Source organism: Denticeps clupeoides, chromosome 16 (genome assembly GCF_900700375.1).
Source record: "Denticeps clupeoides chromosome 16, fDenClu1.1, whole genome shotgun sequence".
Classification (NCBI taxonomy): Eukaryota; Metazoa; Chordata; class Actinopteri; order Clupeiformes; family Denticipitidae; genus Denticeps; species Denticeps clupeoides.
This window is the reverse complement of record NC_041722.1, coordinates 8,622,592-8,643,274: the sequence shown is the minus strand read 5'-3', so window position 1 is coordinate 8,643,274 and position 20,683 is coordinate 8,622,592. Positions and strand designations below refer to the sequence as shown.

At 44.9% G+C, this 20,683-nt stretch overlaps 1 protein-coding gene across 8 annotated transcripts in view; it reads left to right on the top strand.

The window, feature by feature from the left end:
* Positions 1-20,683, top strand: part of nav2a (neuron navigator 2a) — a 70,543-nt gene that overhangs the window by 29,038 nt on the left and 20,822 nt on the right. For all 8 annotated transcript variants that reach the window (XM_028955799.1, XM_028955798.1, XM_028955797.1 and 5 more), the window contains 6 exons: positions 887-1,020; positions 6,019-7,207; positions 8,628-8,737; positions 8,991-9,099; positions 10,271-10,654; positions 14,756-14,872. In XM_028955799.1, the coding sequence (XP_028811632.1) occupies positions 887-1,020; positions 6,019-7,207; positions 8,628-8,737; positions 8,991-9,099; positions 10,271-10,654; positions 14,756-14,872 (2,043 nt within the window). The remainder of the gene's footprint in view (positions 1-886; positions 1,021-6,018; positions 7,208-8,627; positions 8,738-8,990; positions 9,100-10,270; positions 10,655-14,755; positions 14,873-20,683) is intronic.

The window sequence follows — 20,683 nt, the reverse complement described above, 5'->3', positions numbered from 1 at the left end:
GTGCTTGTGATTGGTTGAGGACCACGTCTTTACCCAATCAGTGTTTTTGTACCCATTCAGGGCTTCCTACATCATACATGTTACTCACATCATTCAGCATACTGGTGGTCTGGGTTTTGATGCAAGTGTAATAAACGAGAATTTTACATAAACATTCATTCATCATTAGTCACACAAAGAAGCTGACACAGTAAGTGTATTTGTTTAGAGTGACCTCTGACCTTTTCAGAGTGGATGAAGATTTAGAACACAATTTTAGTCTGTCAAATGTAATGACAGGAAATCTATTGGACTTTTGATCTTTTGAGGGGAAAAGGCATAATCTCCTTATCAGCAACTGTCAGAGTGAGTTCCTGTTGGCACATATCCAAATTAGCAATTCATGTGACCACGACAGGCTGACTGAGGCATCGTGGGATTAATGAGTATTGACATGCCAGGCTGGTGTTGGGGATTACACTGGCAGTGATATTCATGTCAAACTTATCAGCACTAATCCTTGTCAGTGAGCAGATTCGTCCATGTCTAGACGCTCATGGATCTGTTCTGTCAATTCCCTGTTACTTTTCAGCAGAAGCGATAATCCCCATGTCCGATAATCAAAGGTCTTTGTTAGAGTTTTCATCAAGTCGTTCATGATGCAATGGGAGCTGACCGCTGTCTAGTTGTAAGTGATCAAGAGAAAAAAGTTGGAATCCAGTTGCCACTTAAGCAGCTGATTGGATATGTGCTTGAAGTGATTGCATGAATATTAACGCATGCTTCCCACTTCAGAAATAAATAATAAGAAAAGAAGAGACTGAGATACACAGATTCACTCCGATTCAGAGCAATGAGTCCCATCCCAACTGGTCTCTTACTCCCTCCCTCCCTCCTTCCCTCTCAGACTTCCAGGTCCCACTTCCAGAATATCCGCTGCAGGCAGTGAGAGCTCTCCTCGTGGGTCTGTCAGCGCCGTAGGCAACCGCCGCAGTCTGGGCTTCAACGACAAGCCCAAATCTGTCCCAGCATTGGCCAAAGGTAAGTCCCTGCTGTTAACTGGCATACATTATTAGTAAGGATGCTAAGCTTTGTGACTATGGATATCTTCTGGCTGATGAGCAGATGAGAATATTTCATCAGGGCTGGAGGACGTTCCTTGTTCTGAGTTCAGATGTGATAATTATGGTCAATGTGAATGGTTGCATGTCTGAATGTTCTTTTCCATGCACAGATTAGTCAAGTTATGGTTAAAGCTCAACTAGGCTTTTTTAATTGAACCACTATCCTGTTCTCAGTATATCTGTAGGGGAATCAACTTTGCTACACTAGGTGGCAACAAGGCCTCTTTCAGCATAGAAACAATTTAGCTATCAGTAGTCTGGTGTTTTAATCAGCTTTACAGATCTGTACGTTTCCAATGTGTGGTGCACATGGCTATGGTGTTATTCAAATGCAAATGTTCTGGCTTCTTCTGCTGCACAGTCCTTTTTGGTCCAACAAAATTATCACATTATATCACATTATCACATTATATGAGTTGATTTATTTTAAAAGCCTGCAAACCCCACAAACACAGAGCCAGTGTTTGAGCATCACCAGCTCTCTTTCAATTCTTTTCTGTTGTATGAAGGGTCGTAAAAACTCTCTCTACCTTACACACACACTTTTTACTCACAAAACGAACTACATTGTACACTACATTCATGCATACCTGGTCATATGAACTCCCTGACTGGTGGCTCGAGAGGTGTGGAGCTCAGTGAGGGACCATGTGGGTGATGAGATTTATAGGTGAACAACCACATGAAGAATGAACCCAGTGACATGGAGGCTAGGCTGTTTTTAGATGTCAGGTTCACAGGTGCTATTCTATGTGTGTGGCATTGTGGTGTGTGTGTGTGTGTGTGTGTTGTGTGAGAGTTATGCAGTAGCACGGAAGCTTTTTCAGTAATAGTTGGTCTCTGGCTGAGTGAAACCAATGATCTGTAAGAGCCCAGAGGCATCAGCTATCGCCAAAACTCCGGAAAGCCCCTCTCACAGCACTTTAGGTAAGAAAGCAACTTAGTGTATGCGACTGAGAGGGAGAATAAAATATGCATTCCTGTATAAATGTGAGTCCTGACTCTCAGCAGCTCCAGAACAGAGGGCTTCTTTTGCACCGAGTTTGGCCGTTCGCTGAGCACTGACAGGGCGCCAATTAGCGTTGGGGAATGGTGAGAGGATGTGTGTGAGGTAGAAGAACAAGAGGGATGAAAAGAGTGCGAAAGAGAGGGAGGAGAGAAGGCTGGATGGCATAAGCCCCTCAAACCCTTCTGAGCATCAGTGGGATCTGCGAAACCCTGGCTTGTAGCTCGTTTTTCTTGTTGGTTAAAACCACCTTTTTTCATTTAGAGCTCAAAGTGCTTCAGTGACATTGATGTAAGAGTTTTATTCGCTGATTGAAACATCATAAAAAAATCACAACATCCCTTTTGTAGCGAGTGTATTGTATGTTAGATCTGAAGTGTCTTCTCACTCTTCCACCACTGGACCTGCTGGATCCTACTGGAGTTGTATGGTCGTTGATGAATCCACTGAGCAGGTGGGTTTGTGCTCATATTCATAGCTAGGAAAGCAAGACACACACTTGTCTTGATTTTTTATTCTAATATTTTTTTGTCGTTGTTATGTTTGACCAGAACTGGGTGTGATTTGTGAATAGCTCCGCAGCGGACAGTAGCCGGCGCTGGGCTGTAAGTTTAAAGTAGGTCATCTTCGTGTTTTGTTGTACAGTAGCTGTCGACAGCCTCGCTGCGGCCGTCCTCTTCTGCTGAGTTTGCACGGCAGCTTCGTTTACACCACCGCATAGCTTTCAGTCAAACATGGGTAATGAAAACCAGCCCATTGCTCCAAGGTGTGGTGTGTGTGTGTGTGTGTGTGTGTCCATTTGAAGGTGCGTTTGTGTAAGAATGTGTGTCTGTATGTGTGTGTGTGTGTGTGTGTGTGTGTGTGCTGAATGAAAGGACAGCTGAGCTGTATCTGTTCTATTTATGTTTACTCAAGTGGAAGAACTTTAGGAGTTGAACCATGGTTCTGAACAAAGGCAGACTGTCCTACAGCCAGAGAACAGTGTGTGTGTTAGACAATTATTAAATGTATGACCTCATTTTATAGTTTGTTCCCAACAAGTATTGGGTGACTGTGTGTGTGTGTCTGCTAATTTACAAAATACTTCATAAATTACAAAAGACCAAAAGAAGATATTAATTGTTTGTCTCTGAATTTTATGGGGTTAAATGTAGCCTTAAACTACATTGGGGTAAGAATAATATTTAGTACGCACATTTAACACATCACCTACCCTAGGTTCTTACAAGGATGTAAAAAAGTGTATCTCCAGAATAAGTATGTTGTTCTGAAAGTCCAGGATGATCCAGCAGTGTACATCTCTCTCTCTCTCTCTCTCTCTCTCTCTTTCTTGCTCTCTTTCTCTCTGTTAGTGACCTGAAATTCACACAGCTCACCGGGGCGCTCTGCATGAGTTTACGCTTATAATTAAAATACGCTGGTGGCTAGTTGAACTTTAAAGAGATTTATGGGCCCATGTATTGCAGGACTTGCAGGACGTGGAAGGTGAAGTCTGCTTATTGATGTGTTTAGAAGCAGGGCAGAGTATTAGTGTTGACGGCTGCTCAGATGGGAGTCTTGTGACTGTGAGAGTGGGACTGGTTAACAAAACAGGGTCAGCCAGCCTCTCTGATCTCTCTGAGATGTTTAGATTTTTATTTTCATTTATCTGAATGCCATCCTGCACCAGTGGACTTTTCCAACCTTTCCAATCCTATTGCTATTGAGAATACAGATACATGTGTGTGTGTGTGTGTGTGTGTGTGTGTGTGTGTGTGTGTAAGTGTGTGTAAGGCCTTTGATGTCAGCAAGCAGAACAAATAGCATCCGCGCATACAGTGTCCCTCTCAGCCCACCATGAAATGGCTGGCTGTGTCCAGTCCCGCAGATATCCCACGATCTTCTGATTTTAATTGACTCTTGGTCGAGAGAATGTAGAGAATGGCTAAAATGGAACAGTATTCAAAAAAAAAAAAAAAAGAGCTTATGGTTGAATACGTGTCTATATAAAATATAAAATGCAAAGGAAAGAGCGAGCACAGTCATCTGTAATTTCCACTCTTAATGATGGTGGGGTAATTGACTGCTTCAAAAATAAACACTTAAATGTGGGCCTGTGAGACATCAAGGGGTAGTGCCTTAAGGGCACACACAGCAAGAATGGGGCAGTAAGGGGTCAGGGGGCACTGCCGTCCACCTGACCTTTCAGGTTGTTGGTCTCAGGGTCAGGATGTCAGGGACTGTTCTAGAATGGAAGCGCCATAGTAAGAAAAGGTTAAAGGTGGTATGCAAACAAAATTGCACTACACATTACCATGAAATGTTTTGTGAATCTGCATCTCTCATTTTCACACGGACTCGCTCTTCTTCCTTTGGAAGTCATTAGTGGTCTGACCCACTTTCAACTCACTGCCATGGATAATTGGGCATTAATCACTTCCTAATTGCTCTGTTGTTTTGCCAGGACTCGCTAAATGCAAAAACTGGAGGAAGTGAGAGCAGTTTTCTTCCGAATAGGAAGTTAGTCGTTTGAAAGAGAAGGGAAGGGAATTAACATAAACAATTGACTAAATGCTAAAAGGTATTCTCCAGAGCTTCAGATTGTAGTATATGCAGGCTAAAAAAAGGCTTTTACAACAAGCAGACCATTGCTTTGCTCCGTGGAATGTTGCCTGGCATTGCAGATCCTTGACAACCCCAGGCAGTCCGAGTCTAGGCTGGGTTTTCGTCCGTAGTCCCCAGAAGTTGGAATGAACTTTCTGCAATGATCAGAACAGCTCCTTCACTATCTTTCACTAAGTGTAATCTGTTCACCTGACCTCCTAAACATGTGCCTCATGCCTCATTCACTCACTCATTTTCAAACTACATACAGTTTTATTTTGTCTCCCATCATCTTTAAGATTAAGTGTTATTATTTTGCTTTATGTGGCTTTGGATAAAAGCACCAAAATGAATTTAATTTAATATTATATAGGCACGAATTTGCTGAGAATTTTATACTTTCATGCTAAATATAGAAGGTGATTTATGTTTTTTTAATAGGATCATTTAGATTTTTACTTTCAGGGATACATGTCTTGGCATGTTAGATGGTCACCTGTGTCAGGAATGGCTGTGTGATGTCTGGGTTGTTTCATGGACTGTATTTTTGGTGTGTGGCTGTTGGGGGAGGTTGACTGTGGTGGGAGGGTCTGTTGGTGCTCAGAGAAAGGGTGTTGGTCAGATAGGCTCTGCAGACGCCCTACAGATGCTCTGTGGACTGGCCCGCTGTCCCATGCTGCCTTTGGAGCTCCTCCACGCCTGCCACTACTGCTGTGCCTGGTCTGTTCATCAGAGCAGAGAGAGAGGAAGCAGAGCATACGGGTTGATGGGACCGGGATGGCACAGAATTGCACACAATTGATGATAAATCCGGTGTGACGTTGGCCCAAGTTCCTGCAGTGGACAATAGCTTTTATTCAGGACTGCTTCTGGTAGGTCAGAATGAATTAAACGCTCTATCTCCTGAGGTGCTTATTATGGATAATCAGTCTTTTCTCTTGCATCCTCCATTATAGTGTGATGATGTTAGAACTTGTTTTTCCCTCAGTTTTTAAATAGTAAAACCTAATAAATTTCCTTTATAGATTTGTATTATTGGATTGTCGTTAGTGACATTGAATGGGCGGCTTTTTGAATCAGACTGTTTGGACAGACCTAAAAGCACTTTCTCTCATTGTTACTATAAACAGTTTATAGTGGTTAGTGCAGGAGCACAGAGCCATGCAGAACAGTGTAGACTCAAGTCTCCTTCGGCGGCTTTCCTTATATGGCTGGCAGATTGTAGTTCCTCTACCTTCGTCTTCTCCTCCCTTTACCACCCACAGCTTCCAGTTCCCTTGCCACCCTCTACCCATCTAAGCTCTGTTTTTCCCACTTTTTCTACAGACTCTTCAGTGGGTGTCACCTCCCAGCTGCCAGGGATGACTGAGCATGCTCCGTCTTCCTTGGGCTCCCTCAGCACCCCTGTTATCACCAGCAGCATCAGCGGCTCCATTACCTCCTCATCCTCAGCCATCCCACAGCCCAACTCTGCCGGCAAGCCATTCAGGAGTAAGTCCCAGAGTTCCAAGAATACGGCTACCTCCAGCATGCTCTCCATCAAACAGGAGACCCAGGCTCCATCGAGTACCACCATCACCACCAAACAGACCGTGCCAGCTGAGGCACCCACCAAGGCTGCATCCCAAAAGTCCATGCTGGAGAAGCTGAAGCTCTTTAATAGCAAAGGCGGCTCTAAATCTTCATCAGGCCAGCAGTCAGAAACAGGAGGTGCAGCATTGCGGGACTCTGGCATTGTTGTTGACCGGGTGGAGGCGGGCTCCAACACTGACCCCCTGGAGGAGTCCGAAGGCAATGTTCGGCCCGTCAGTGGTGCTAACACTCCCACCACAGCCTTGACAAGCAGCAGCCCAAAGATTGCCTTGAAGGGCATTGCCCAGCGGACATTCAGCAGAGCTCTGACTGCGAAGAAGAGTTGCGTAAAGGGCACAGAGAAGGAGAAGGAGCGTAGCAAGGAGAAGGACAAAGACAGGACCAAGGATGGCTCCAAGCGCTCATCCAACACTGAGAGAGTGGAGCTCAGAGACCACGAGCCGAAAGAAGAGGTTGGGGGTGGAGGAGGGGTTGTTGGAGGAACCGTGGACTCTGAGCCTAAAAGGGCTTCTAAGATCGCCAGCCTTATACCCAAAGGGGGAAAAGCTGGAAGTGCCAAGAAGGAAAGCTCCACCTCAATTCAAAGTGGGATACCAAAGCCAGGAGGCAAGAACTCTGGGACAGGACTGGTGGTGGGGCTGGGGAAGAGCTCAATTGCCCCATCCTCTGGTAGGGATGGGGAGAGGCCACGCAGCGTACGCTTGGGTGGGGGTCTGGCCTTGCACAGGGACAGCAGGCACTCATCGTCCTCTTCCAGCCTGGCCTCCACAGAGGGCAAAGCACAACAGAGCCACAGCGCCGCCCTAGTGTCCAGCGCTGGGACCACACAGTCCACAGCTAGCAATACAGTCAGCATCCAGCTGCCCCAGCCCCAGCAGTACAGCCACCCCAATACAGCCACTGTTGCACCTTTCTTGTACAGGTACTCACTTATATATGTGTGTGTGTTCCTTTTAATGCCTAGTTCACGCTTTAGTTAGAGAACATTTGATCAGTCAGTGGTGAAAGATTGTGCAGTGTGAGACTCATCGTGGATCAGTCAGTGTTGTATGGAGTCAAAAGATGTGAAATGTGTGTGAAATATATAACAACACAACAACTACAAAAATGTAAGCTCTATGAGCTGTATCAGCTGTTTACGCTATATTTGAATAAATTTGAGTCTTTAGTACCAGCATCTCGAAAACTGCTCACAAAACACAATCTCATAGCTTAGGGCATATATTGGTGCATCATCTATTAAGTTATTGTTCCAGTGCATGTATAATGGATGAATTCACTGGATTCTTAGAATATTTACTAAGATCAGTCCAAACTGAGGTGTGATGCAAATCAAGCTAGAATAGTTCTTTATTTTCATATTTATGATGGACCATCGTCATTTTGCATGGTCTTCTTAATTATTGAGTTTAATAATAATATGAGGCTTTTAATCTTGTACAAATTTGTACAGGAACAACCCCTTCATAAAGTGATTGCAGTGTGCTTGGAGACTAAAAGTGCACAAGCACTTTTATCAAAAGAGAGAGTTACACAATAAGATAGAGGTAGACATGTTTTTTTTTAATCAATGAGATACAAGAAGCTTTGAACACATTAGTTCATGCCTCTCTACCTTCTCATCAAGGCTAAATTCATCACTAGCACACAACAGCTTGAAAAGGAATTTACTTATAAAGGATTAATAGAAGTAAAGAAATCCAATTTTCCAAACAACGTGCATAACAGTTTTCCCAACAGCATAAGATTTACTTTTCCAGGTAAAATGCACTGCTTTGTTGTAGTATATAAACAGTCATAATCGATTAATCCTGACTTTCTTGCTATCCTGACACGACACGCAACTGATCAGCTCATGCTTCCCTGTAGTGCCCAGCTGCTTAGTGTTTGCCTGGTATTTCCTGCAGAAACACGTTTTAAAGGCTGTTTGTTTTTCTGGAATTCCAGCCCTGACCTGTGTGTCACAAGTGTGCCTAATGAAAGCCTGAAAGGAGATGACAGGCTTTAGATGCCCTACCTTTATTCCGCCCCTCTTGCCATACTTCATGCTTCCTGTGCAGGCCAATGTCATTAAACTGCCAAAGAGCATTAGCTGAGCAAACGCTGAGGCTCGTCCAAGCCAATATCTCCAGATTCTGCTTTGGTTTAACCCCGACCTCGCTCCCCTGTCCCTTAATCTACCAATCACTTCACTGCCATGCAGCCTTCTGTAGCATCATGTCCAATCCAGTGTGTGAAATAAATAACCTTCCTATTTTATCAGTATATTGTGAGCAGACAAAAATCTTCACCACCACGTATTACATACTTAAAAATACTTCTTATTGAACATTTTGTTTTAGATCTCAGACAGATGTTGAGGGAAGTGTGACATCAGAATCGGGGTCAGAAGGCAGAGCTGACACAAACAATTTCATCAAGACCAGCCAAACCTCAGTGGAGGACCTGTCAGGTGAGGATCTTTCAGGCTGACGTTGCAAATGACAGATTGTTTTAGTTTGCTTCTCTCTCTTGAGAAAAATGTGTATCTGTGTGTGTGTATGCAATCTTAATATATTCTTTTACAGGTAATGGGGGAACGTTTCCTGTAATTATAGGAATATTTATTTACATTTGAGCCATAAACCAAGAGCAAATGTTGCATATGTCAAGAAAGCATCCACGGTTTTGAATATCACTGTCTCACAATATGTACTTTTTTTAAGGTGAAGACCCTGAGACCAGACGACTACGAACTGTGAAGAATATTGCAGACCTTCGGCAGAATTTGGAGGAGACCATGTCGAGTCTGCGTGGAACACAGATCTCACACAGGTAAAGTGCCTTTTAATGGCTAGTAAAAGGCAACTAAAGTCACTAATGTCTAATCAGCCACATCTACTTACCACTTTTAATAATGACAGCATGACCCTGTTGTAATAGCTATATAACTCTCATCACCAAAGTGGACATCAAAACATATACTAACCATTTGGTATAAATCACATGGCTTGTAAACAGAGCAGCTAGGCCTCCCAGATAAATGTAAACCTGTCTCCAGACAACTTATAGCTTTCTTAAGCAGTTACTGTCTGCTGTGCAGCTTTACTTTACAGTCTGTGTTATTCATTCAGGGTAGTGGAGCTTGTCTGTACTAAACTTTAAGCCAGTGATCCACCAGTGATGTCAACACCACATGACTTCTAAAGTCAGTTACAAAACTGTAACTGTGTTCAAGCAAAATATGTGTTGTCTTGATGAAAGTGAAAGGCAAGTGATTGTCATTGTGAAGTACAGCAAGCACAGCACATGGTGACACAACAAAATGTGTCCTCTGAAATTATCCCATCGCCCTTGGTGTGCAGTGAGCAGTGGGCAGCCATGACAGGCACCCAGGGAGCAGTGTGTGGGGACGGTGCTTTGCTCAGTCAGTGGCACCTCAGTGGCACCTTGGCGTCTCAGGATTCCAACTGACAACCTTCAGATTGCAAGGCCGCTTCATTAACTGATAGGCCACCACTGCCCTGTGTGAAATATGTTGTCTTAAAGTTAAATTATTAGCTCACTGTGAACTTTTGTGGGTGAGGGAAAAGACCTGGGATGCCCCAGAAAGATCGCTAGCAGGAAATATGTCACACCGGCTGAGTGCAGTAGATGGTGCTGGTGCCCTCAGCTCTAGGTTCACTGCCAAAAGTGAGGTCTGTCTGTGTGAGGCGTGCAGCGCAGTTAGCCTCTTGCACCGTCTGTTGGAATTGCCCATGTATGGATGTGAACTTATCGGCACAAGCGACCCCAGTGTGAGGACACTTTTATGACATGCTCAGTGTATGTTGTGTGGTCGACAGCCAAAGTGTATTTGGCTGTGAGTACTAAACTTCAGACGTGCATTGGCCAGCTAACCCTACTTTTGGTTCTGCTTATTTGACCTTTAAGCAAACCATAAAGATAAGCGATATAACCAGTTAGGATGCATATTCTGATGTTTTTTACCCTCTTACTTCTACAGCACATTAGAGACCACCTTTGATGGCAATGTAACCACAGAGATCAGCGGGCGCAGCATCCTGAGCCTGGGACCACGGGCCACGCCACTTTCATGGAGAATGGGCCAGGCGAGCCCACGGCTGCAAGCCGGGGACGCTCCATCTGTGGGGAACGGCTATGCGTCGTCGCGTGGTGGCGCCGGCGTGGGGTCGGGACAGGGTCGGTTTTTGTACCCGGGGGCGTTGCGGAGGCAGCTGGCCACGCGTGGCAGCGCCCTTTGCAGTCTGGAGCTGGCAGATCGCGTGGAGGATCTGGAGCTTGGCAGCCTCTCCATGGATGTGACTGGGTACATGAGCGACGGAGACGTGCTCAGCAAGAATGCCCGCACTGATGACGTCACTAGTGGGTGAGTGCCACTCTACCTCTAAGGTGATGAAGGTGACAGGGTGGGGTCAGGGTAATGGTACTCAAGTGTCATATTTATTTATATCAGCAGGGGTTGAGAATTCTTCTTCTACACAGTGACATAATGTGAACTGGGGGACAGCTTTCAGCCCTATCAAGTTACTGTAGTAATGTAGAGTTCTACAGTGGTGTAAAGCAAAAAAGATTCAATCTTAAGTGTATAGTAATTAATTGGCAGGTGTCACATTAAATAACTGCTAAATGGGTTTCAGACTATTTTTATTGACACATTCATTAATATTATGTATATATCTGTGCCTTCATGCATTTATTAAAAATGGATGAAACAAGATAGAGAACTTCCAGTTTGGATTACGTGCTCCAGACCCACTAGATGGCGCCATAAAATGTGCATATAGCCAGTCCAGACTTAACCACTCATCATTGTTCATATGTGTGTATTGGGTGTGATGATTGGTTTTACAGTGATGTGAAGTGAACGGTCACGCCTACTGGTCCTCGGCTTTTGCTGTTCCGCTCTGTTCCAACTCTACAATGTTTTAGATTGTCAGGTTGTACAGGGTTACCATTAAATGCAATCAAAAAGATGTTGGTTCTGTGAATGTGGCTATGTGTGACAAAGTAAAGTGAAGTACTGAGCCTTTTTGAACAAACGGTGGGCACGATGACGTGACTTTGAGAATATGATATGCCATCATTGTTATTGGAGCATCTATGCAGCCAGATCTGTCACCACAATGCAGTCCTGTCCCAAAAAGATATTATTGTGAACTCTGCGATGTTACCTTTGCCAAAAAGTTCACAAAAATCCCGTCTTCAAAGGCCTGAGTCCGTGAAGACCAACATTAGGAGCAGGATGTATTTCCATTGGCAGATATTTGTCTTTTCTGCTAAATATAAAACCTGGAGCCAAAGGTCTTTAGCCCGTGTTGTTGTATTCTGGATCCAAGCTGAGTGGGGGTGCTGTGGAGGGATTTGGGGTTTACTTAGTCAGTGAGGTGGAGAAGTTAATGTGTTTGTGCTGGCTCCGTACACATGCCAGTGATGTGCTCCAGAGCACTGATACTTTGGTGCTAGATGCCTTTGTGGATTTCACTGCTTGCTCCAAACCTATGGTTATAATGTGTCCATATGTACTGTGACTATGTGAAACTGATATATATCCAGAGTCGATTTCAATATTGACTTAATAGAAGCTTTTGTTAGACGCTCATATGAATTTATCAATATTGCATTTGGACTTTGTATTCTGCGTTTGATTTGATTGTCTTCCCGAGCAGCGGGGACAGGCTCGCCTCTGGTCACGTCTGATTGATGGAGAGTGAAATTAGCTCTTGTTCAGGGCCGCGTCACGGTTGCCCGGTTACTAGATTAGCGGCCAGGGGAACGGCGTGGCCCTCCAGGCCCGTAGTCTGTAAAAGCGGACGCTGACGAATCGCTGTTTCTGCCCCAGGCGGTGGCCACTTAACCCCACCATCACCTGCCTGGTGTTTGTCTTCTAGACAAGTGGCAGACGTAACCAGAACGTAACCTAGCCTGACTCCCAGCATCAGCTTCTGTAAGACGGAAGGCTTCGTTTTTTGCTGTTGTCCAGTTCTGTCCATGCGGTCTGAGTCAGTTGTGTGCTGAGAACAGGCTGGATAAAGGCTGGCTGGTAGTAGCCTAGTGGGTAACACACTCGCCTATGAACCAGAAGACCCAGGTTCAAATCCCACTTACTACCATTGTGTCCCCTAAGACACTTAACTCACAGGGGTGAGTTGCTCCAGGGGGACTGTCCCTGTAACTACTGACTGTAAGTCACTCTGGATAAGGGCGTCTGATAAATGCCGCCGAAAATGTAAATAGGATGTTTTGGTGAATAAGAATCACTTAATATTTCTATTCCTTTTCAGATTAAGTTTATTGTTTTTTTTCTCTATTGATCTTTTCAGAGGTTTTGCTTGTAACACCTGATTTTACTGTGCTTATTTTTCATGTACCCATACGATAAGGATGGTTTAGCTAATTGTAATACCGTGTAGTTACTGTACCTTACAACTGTTAAGCTGTTCAGTGAAGAACTTATAACTTATAAGTTATAACTTATAAGAACTTATAACTTATATCTTCAGTGACTCGGCACAACCTCTCAGCTCGCCAAACTAAAATATGTCCACCACATAAGGATTTAATGCATGTATATATATTTTTGTGTTACATTTTAGATAACATTATTACGTTACATTATATTAATATTATTGTCGTGCAATACTCAGATATACGGGATATCTGCCTGTGATAACAGATTAATGCTCCTGTTACACTCACCAGAGATGTAGCAGCTGCCATTTTATAAATGATGGGGGTTTTATATAATTTGAAAACAGACTGTGTTATTAGTGCAGATCTGAGGCCTGTGGGTTTATATTAATGTGCTCTTCACATGATGGATGGGCCCACAGCTTCCTGCTTCTTAATGATAATGACCCTCCTTGATACCCTCGTCCCTTTCATCTGTCCATCCCTGTAGGCACCCAAGCTCTCTCTCTCCTTTCTTCTCACCTGCTCTCGCTCTCTTTCCTCTTTCACCAGCCAGTTTCTACATCCCCTCCCGCCTTTCTGCTATCCCGCCTCTCTTTCTCAGCCCCCCCTCGCCCCACCAGCCTGGCCCTGGAGCTCAGAGTTGCCGGAGGGGTGGGGGGTGTAGAGTGAGTCCCACGCAGCCTCCTCCCCCTCAGCTAAGGAGTTGGGCAGACTGGTGGACGGGCTCCACATTCAGCTTATTCACTCAGGAGGGATGTGTGTTTGAGCGAGAGAGAGAGAGCGTTGCTCACTTACCACTTGCACAAACATATATATACGTACAGACTCTGGATCCCAGCCTCTCAGTAGTCTCACCCGGATCTGTGTCCCTGGATCTGGATCCCGTCTGCGTATTAAGATGTTTAATAGAGAAAGGTATGTGTGAATGTTTCTAGAGATGATTTTATGCTTACAGCACGGATCCAGTTCTAAAATGTGTCTTTTGTTGGCATCAGAGTTACATGGTCCTAAGGGGGGGTTTACTGCTGGTTCACAGTTTATTTACTTTTTCCCGCTCATGACTCTGTGGGATCGTGTTTAAGCTTTTGGATCTGAATATGTGGAGCCAGTTGTTTTCAGTTTCAGAGTAACCCCACTGCCAGGATTGAACTTGCACCAAGTCCCGCAACTGAATAGAGACCTTTCTCTATTAGAGCATGGACTGGTGCAATTGGCAGAGACGTTTGCTCATCCTGACATCGGGCTTTGGTGTCAATAGGATTATTCATCAAGAATCAGTGAGAACAAATATTGAAATAATTATCATGAGCAGGACCTGGCGAAAGCTTTGAAATTGTGAAATTTTATATTGTATTTTGTGAGCCCAGACAAAATTGTTTAACCATTGCTGTGTCATTCACCCGGGCATTTACGCTCCTGGTGGTTTTAAATGAACAGGCACTGAAGAAGACTCTCTCTCTCTCTTTCTTGCTCTCTTACTTTCCATTTGTCATTGACCATTTGTTGGGTGCCATCATGTGTGTAGTTAGCCACGGATGCAGAATAGTCCAGGCAACACAGTGATGACAAATGGAGGGAGTGCTCTGAAAACCCCTCTAAATAAACCCGATGAGAGGTGCCCTCCCTGACCCCGATCTGCCCGAGCGCAACGCACATGCTTCCCGTGTCCTGATACAGAGTTAAGGAGCGGAGCGCAGGCTGATTTATCAGCTTTCACGTGTTTGGCTTGGACGGCGCACCATTGAGCTGCTGCTGCAAGTCCAGCTTTCCATTGTGATTCTTGTGTGAACACTGTCTGAACATCTTCTATTGAGGACTTAATGTCAAAGTTGAAATAAAAAAAAGAAAAGAAAACGGCGGAATGCAAGTGTGATCTTAGTGTTCAGAGACACAAAAATGCAGTATGTAAGCGTGCTTCAGAATTTGCCTCTGACCAAGCTTTGGCCAGCACTGCACCACACATCAGAAGTTAACAACTTAACAATAAAGCAATAAACAAGTGTCGCTCTACTCTTGTTCCTGGGTTTAAAATGTGATTTCTGTCTTCCTACCTCAGGTACATGACGGACGGGGGCCTGAGTCTTTACACGCGCCGCCTCAACCGTCTTCCGGATGGGATGGCGGTGGTGAGAGAGGGCCTGCAGCGGAACGCTGGGCAGGGCGACGCAGACAGGTCAGACCACACACCCACCCAATCACGATAGACTGTGGCCCAATTCAGACGTTAAGAGCCACGGCATGGTCCTACGTTGATGGGTTTATTATGTTTCCCTGCAACTTAAAAATTGTGTACTGCTGTCTGTGCGTTTTACTTTAAGTGAGCCTCTGTGTATTTGTGTGTGTGTGTGTGTGTGTGTGCATGTGTGTAGCCAATAGAAAGGGGGAAGTTGCTAGTTTAGGAGCACTAGCCTGAAGGAAAATGTGCTGGAAAATGTGCTCAGTGCATTGGGCTTTAATTGAGTCGGGAGGAAGCTAACCACATTATCATACGGCTCGCAGTCAGCATGATGAGTGGTGCTGCAGGCCGGGCTGAGATGGGTGAGATCGGGTTAATTTCGTTCTTCACGTCTGGGTTAATGTACTCTGGTGCAGGGGCTGCAGCTGAGCCCACGTTTCGCCTGCGCATCGGAACATAGGTCCTTTTTGTTTTCAGCTTCTCAGATATTCGAATACACCCTGTTTATAATTATATCACTTTCCATGGGCGTGCACCGACACAAGAGAGTTTGTTGGGTTTGTAAACCCAGTCTGAAGGAGTTCGCTCATAACAAAGCAGCTTTGGCGGTTACTTTGAAGCAGCTGAGGAGTCTTTTCCTGTCAATTTGTCTGTGGTCTGACCTCATGGCTTCTATTCTGCTTTTGCTTCTGCTCCTGTATGGTTGTATCACAGCTGCAGTCCCTCAGCAGCCAGTGTGATGCTGATCGCCGCTCGGTGTCGGTTTCATTGGCCTCCGGGCGGTTCAAGTCCAAATAGTGGTTGCCCTGTAGGGTTTATGAGTTCCTGCTCTATGAAAGATGCACATTTTACATGGAGTAGGTGAATCAGATATCACAGAGTCAGTGTTTACTGCACTCTGAATGGATCGGGTTTTATCAGGACTGGCTTACAGTGGCAGATTCCTTCACTTAGCAGTTAATAGTGTCAGCATTGAGCCGTCAGCATCTGTTCTTGGAAAAAGTACTTCATTACCTCACTATGTTTTAGTCTATGCAGGGGATATGGTTGATATGTACATGGGTCATTCTGGCTGAACTCAACAAATATTTGACGTTGTCCAATCCTGAACCTCCTAGAATTCAACCAGTTTGAAAATATGAAAATATTTTCAGAAATATGGGAAATCTATTTAATATGGACTTGTTTATAATGAATTTATCTCACGTTGGGTACATGTTACAAGCTAAATATTAGTGAAAGTGAAGTGAAAGTGAAGTGGTTGTCATTATGATACACAGCACAGCACACAGTACACACAGTGAAATGTGTCCTATGCTTTTAACTTTTTTAGTGAGCAGTGGGCAGCCATGACAGACGCCCAGGGAGCAGTGTGTGGGGATGATGCTTTGCTCAGTGGGACCTCAGTGGCACCTTGGTAGATTGGCAACCTTATGATTATGGGTGCGCTTCCTTAACCTTTAGGCCACCACTGCCCCACCAAATATTAATGGAATTTTGAAAAATATCAGGAAATAATATTGAGAATTAGAAAAATTTCCACATTTCTCCACGTTTCCATGAAAACCACTACATGAGCTAGCCCAGAGAAATTTTCATATGGTCATATGGGTCAAACAGAAGCCCATAGAAAAATAATTTTTGGGGCATTACATGGGGCATTTGTTAAGTTTAGCCAGAATGACCCATATGAGACCCATCTCAATTTTTATTCTTATATGGTCAATAATTCTGGTTATTGGTTTATTGTTGTTCTTTGTCCCTTCCTGACTATTATGTTGGAAGTGACACTCACACCTGTTACTGTTCAAGCCCTGATTTGAATTTCTTTGGCTCTTCAGAACAAAGAGCTTATCTGACTTTTTGCCTGTATTTGCATGGATTGGTTGAAAAGGGTCTGTCCTGTAGAACATTTGAGTGCAAGATACCCTTGTTCCTCATTCTCAGTTTGGTTTGGCTCCTGTTTCTCCTGTGCTTATCATTTCGGTTTGTGGCAAGCTATTTAAATATATTCATATGGAAAGGAACCAGTAATATTATACATCTTGACTGGGTGTGGCTCTGCAGAGGGTTGAAAAAGAGGAAGTCCTTAATTTATGGCACAGTGGCTTTTTGCTGTGATAGCATTTCATTACTCCCCTAAGGGCTTCAGGCAGATCTCTCAGAAAAAAAAATGCCGCAGAGCTTAACCAGGATCAAAAATCAAGCGCAGCTAGAGAGGGGTGGCTGGTAGAGACCCTGAGAACTGTACAGCTGCGGTTCATGCTTGAGCCTTAGAGGCTGGCAGGGCCGGCATACCGGCTGGACTTCAAACGGCTGCCTGCCTATTAACCCAGAGCCAGGTCAGCACCTCATCGCCACATGGCCACGCAAAGGGATTTTCATAGCAGCGGGGCAGTTATTGTTCTTTGCAAACATTAACCCTCTGGAGGCACAACCAGGCCAAAGCTGGTGTCTTTTTCTCACTGGGGACATAGGTGTGCACGTGTTACAAAATAATAAATTGTCGTAGAGAGAGGAAACCAGCGAGGACAGAAGGTTTTTGAATGAGCTGATGTAAGCTCAGATTTTGGTTGTTGTATCCATGGTTACAGGGCTTATGGACATCCCCATCCCCCTTTAGTATTGCTCCATATTTGTCTACAGCGCACCTGTGTCACCAGGGGATAGACAGGTAGGGAGGGGCTCCTCTCTCTCGTATCTCATCACTGTTTTTTAGGACTTCCCTTCCCATGCATCCAAATTGCCTACAGTAGACAGATGCAGCGTCGGTGGTGCTCGGCTGTAGATGGGGAATGAGTTTCTGTTGGCTCTGCTGATTGGAACTCACCTTCGGACACGATAAAGAATTTTCACTGATTCGTACAAGAAGGATCAGGATTGGTGCTACAGGTAAAGTTTATTCTCTCTCTCTGAATGGCATTTGCCTCTGATGGTGTCGTACGCCCTAGTACACAGTCATGGGTTGATGGGTAACTGATCCCCCTGTGTTGCTGGGGTGTGCAGCGATCTCCCGGCATTTCTGGAGCGTGTGAAATGCGTCGAGTCTGCAGCTTTCACAGGAGAGGTAATGGGATCAACATGATTACGTCTGCTAAGTATGTGTGGAAGGTGCTCCTCATGACCAGCAACAACTACCATTTGCATGCAGCATTTAGCCAATCAGAAAAGGGCACGGTGAGAGAGTTGGTGTGGGGTCTTCTATGTATATGAATCCCTGTTGGCCAGGTTGTGTTCCACCACAGACCTGATTTTGGAGAAAGATCATTCGGTGAGGGATGTTTTTCATGTATTTGGTATTTGTCTGCCTGTGGGTGTGCGTGCATGCATGCTCGCAGGAAAACCCCACGGTCTGCCTTGGCCCGATCAGGGTCACTGGGTCGACTCAAATGGGATGGTGTTGACACAACAAATAGGGCTCGGAGCTTGCATGCTGGTGCTTATTGCGAAGAGACTCTGAACAGGGCAGATGGAGGTAGAACAATAAATGAAGAAGGCAACCAAAGAAAGAAGAGGACTCCTGACCTCTGCTCTGGGTATCGTCTCAAGCAGCGGATGCTGTTTTGGGAATGCTGTGTCACCACCATGCCACGCAGCTCCTCAGTGCTGGGAATGTCCGGAACGTGCGGGAACCAGTTGCCTCTGCCTCAAGAGCTGCACATGAAACCATCTCCTCCTGGTCACTGGCCTCCTCCACCACATACTGTCCTGGGGTCAGGGGTGAGGTTTGCTTAGTGAAAGCTGACCAGCCTGGCCCTGTGTGTGCAGCGGAACGCCGAGCTGTTGCCAAACACAGCCCTAAAATACACAGCGTTCACATTCCAGAACAGGAACAAAGGAAAATTTGGGTTTGTTGGGGATTTTAAGGCCAAACTTAGATCTTTCTTGACGATCGAGTGATTCTAAATGAGATTTAGGGTTTTGCCTCAAGCACGCACACACATTTTAGTTACACTTAAGTGCCATGGTAATTTTCCATAACGACATATGGGAAGTAGTGTTTTGCCCAGGTGACACTGCCATAACTCTTAACCATGAGTCTGAAGAGCTTTCACCCTACATGACCTCTGATGTCATCCATTGAGGTCCAGGGTTGTAGAATGTCCTCTCCTACATTGCATGCTGCACATTCTCCGCATCATTCTTCAGCTTTGACCAGTGCTCTTTAAATGCCAGGTCATCATGGCTGAAGCCACCATGTCATGACATGGTGGAGAGGGAGGTGGTCAGAGGAATTTCCCCTCATGTCTTATCTTGGCGTTTTAGCATTGTGAAAATGAACAGGGTAGCAGGGTGGACGCATTGTTGGACGAACCCGATGGCCCCGCGGTGCTTGACTGTATTTTTTTTTGCAGTCTAATGGTGGAGGAGTACAGTGTTCCAGCATGTTTCAGTCCCTGGGGGGACATAAAGACACAGAACAGAGGACACCCCTGGCTTTCCCAAGGGTCTGCTTCCAAAGGGAATATTCCTATTGGTTAACCTCGTCCCTCTTCCTGCTTTTTAAACAACAACCCTGCTCGACCTCTGCACTCCGACCTCTCTGGGGAGGGAAGGAAAGAGGCTTCATATGACAGCTTAGAAAGCAGCTGCCTTGGTATGTGCAGGTCTGATAATATCCATCCTGTGTCTCCTGTTTATGCTCAGTGGTAAAGTCATATACCTCCTGGATCTGTATTTGTACACATTTTGTGGATGTGGAACATAGATCAAGAGAATCATAATGATGAAATTATGGAAGATATATCCACTTCTTTTTGGTTTTGTCAGAAGGGTGAAACCTTTCGGCTCTGAACTGCAATCTAGTGGATGTGTCAACAAAAGGCAGAATATATGACATACAAAAGTATATGGTTGGTGTGGGTTGAAACATTTGGAACAGACGTCTATGTTTTTATATGTAAGTGGAGCGTAGATTAACCTTTACTGAGTTGCTTGTAAGTGTTTGGTAATGATAATCAGCATCTCTGTCAAAATAACTGCAGGAAGGAGAACCCCTTAATCTCAGGGAGGATCAGGGCAGCCAAGTGTGAATTCAGGTCATGCCCACCCAGTGACGGAATTTTCTTCCTTTTTCTTCCAAGTACCAATTTTCTCAGGCTCAGCAAGCCCACTTGTTGGTTTGCATTAACCCCGATCTTTTCATGTGATGCTGCCGTTCTAAACGGTCTGCCTGGCTGTTTAATAGCAGGTTGGCTTGCCAGTACTAAGTCTGCTACCAAGTGGGCTGATCTCTAATTAACATCCTGCTGTCAGTCAGAGGGCATCTCTCTCTTTCTCTCTCTCTCTTTCTTGGTCTTCCATTTGACTGCGTTGATCTTGCTCTGCAGGTTTACTTCACGGTCAGATCAGGTTACCAGATTTAGAGGAGCATCTCGCGCACAGCAGACAGAGCAAGGGCGGAGAAAAGGGACTGGGAGAGAGTGGTAGCCGAGGTCTAATGAGAAAGAGCTCTACCAATGTAAATGCAGATCTCATGTCGAGTTGCCTCCCCAGATTCCCAGTGTCCGTGGAAATTAATGTTGCCCTCACAGGTTTCTTTTCTACACATTCAGACCCAGATGTGGGATGTGTTTGAAGTTCAAAGGGAGTGAAATGTACAAAGCAAAACCATCAACCAGTGGATTGTCTAACCCTGATCCAAACAGTCGATCCTGAGCTTTGGAGTTTACTGCAGCGCTGGCTTTAATGTGACTATGTTAAGCCTGATTTAAAAGTCAGTTTCCCAGGATAGTGGATCTCCTCATTTCCTCCTCTCACTCACGCTCCATCTCTCTCTCTCTCTTTCTCTCTCTCTCTCTCTCTCTT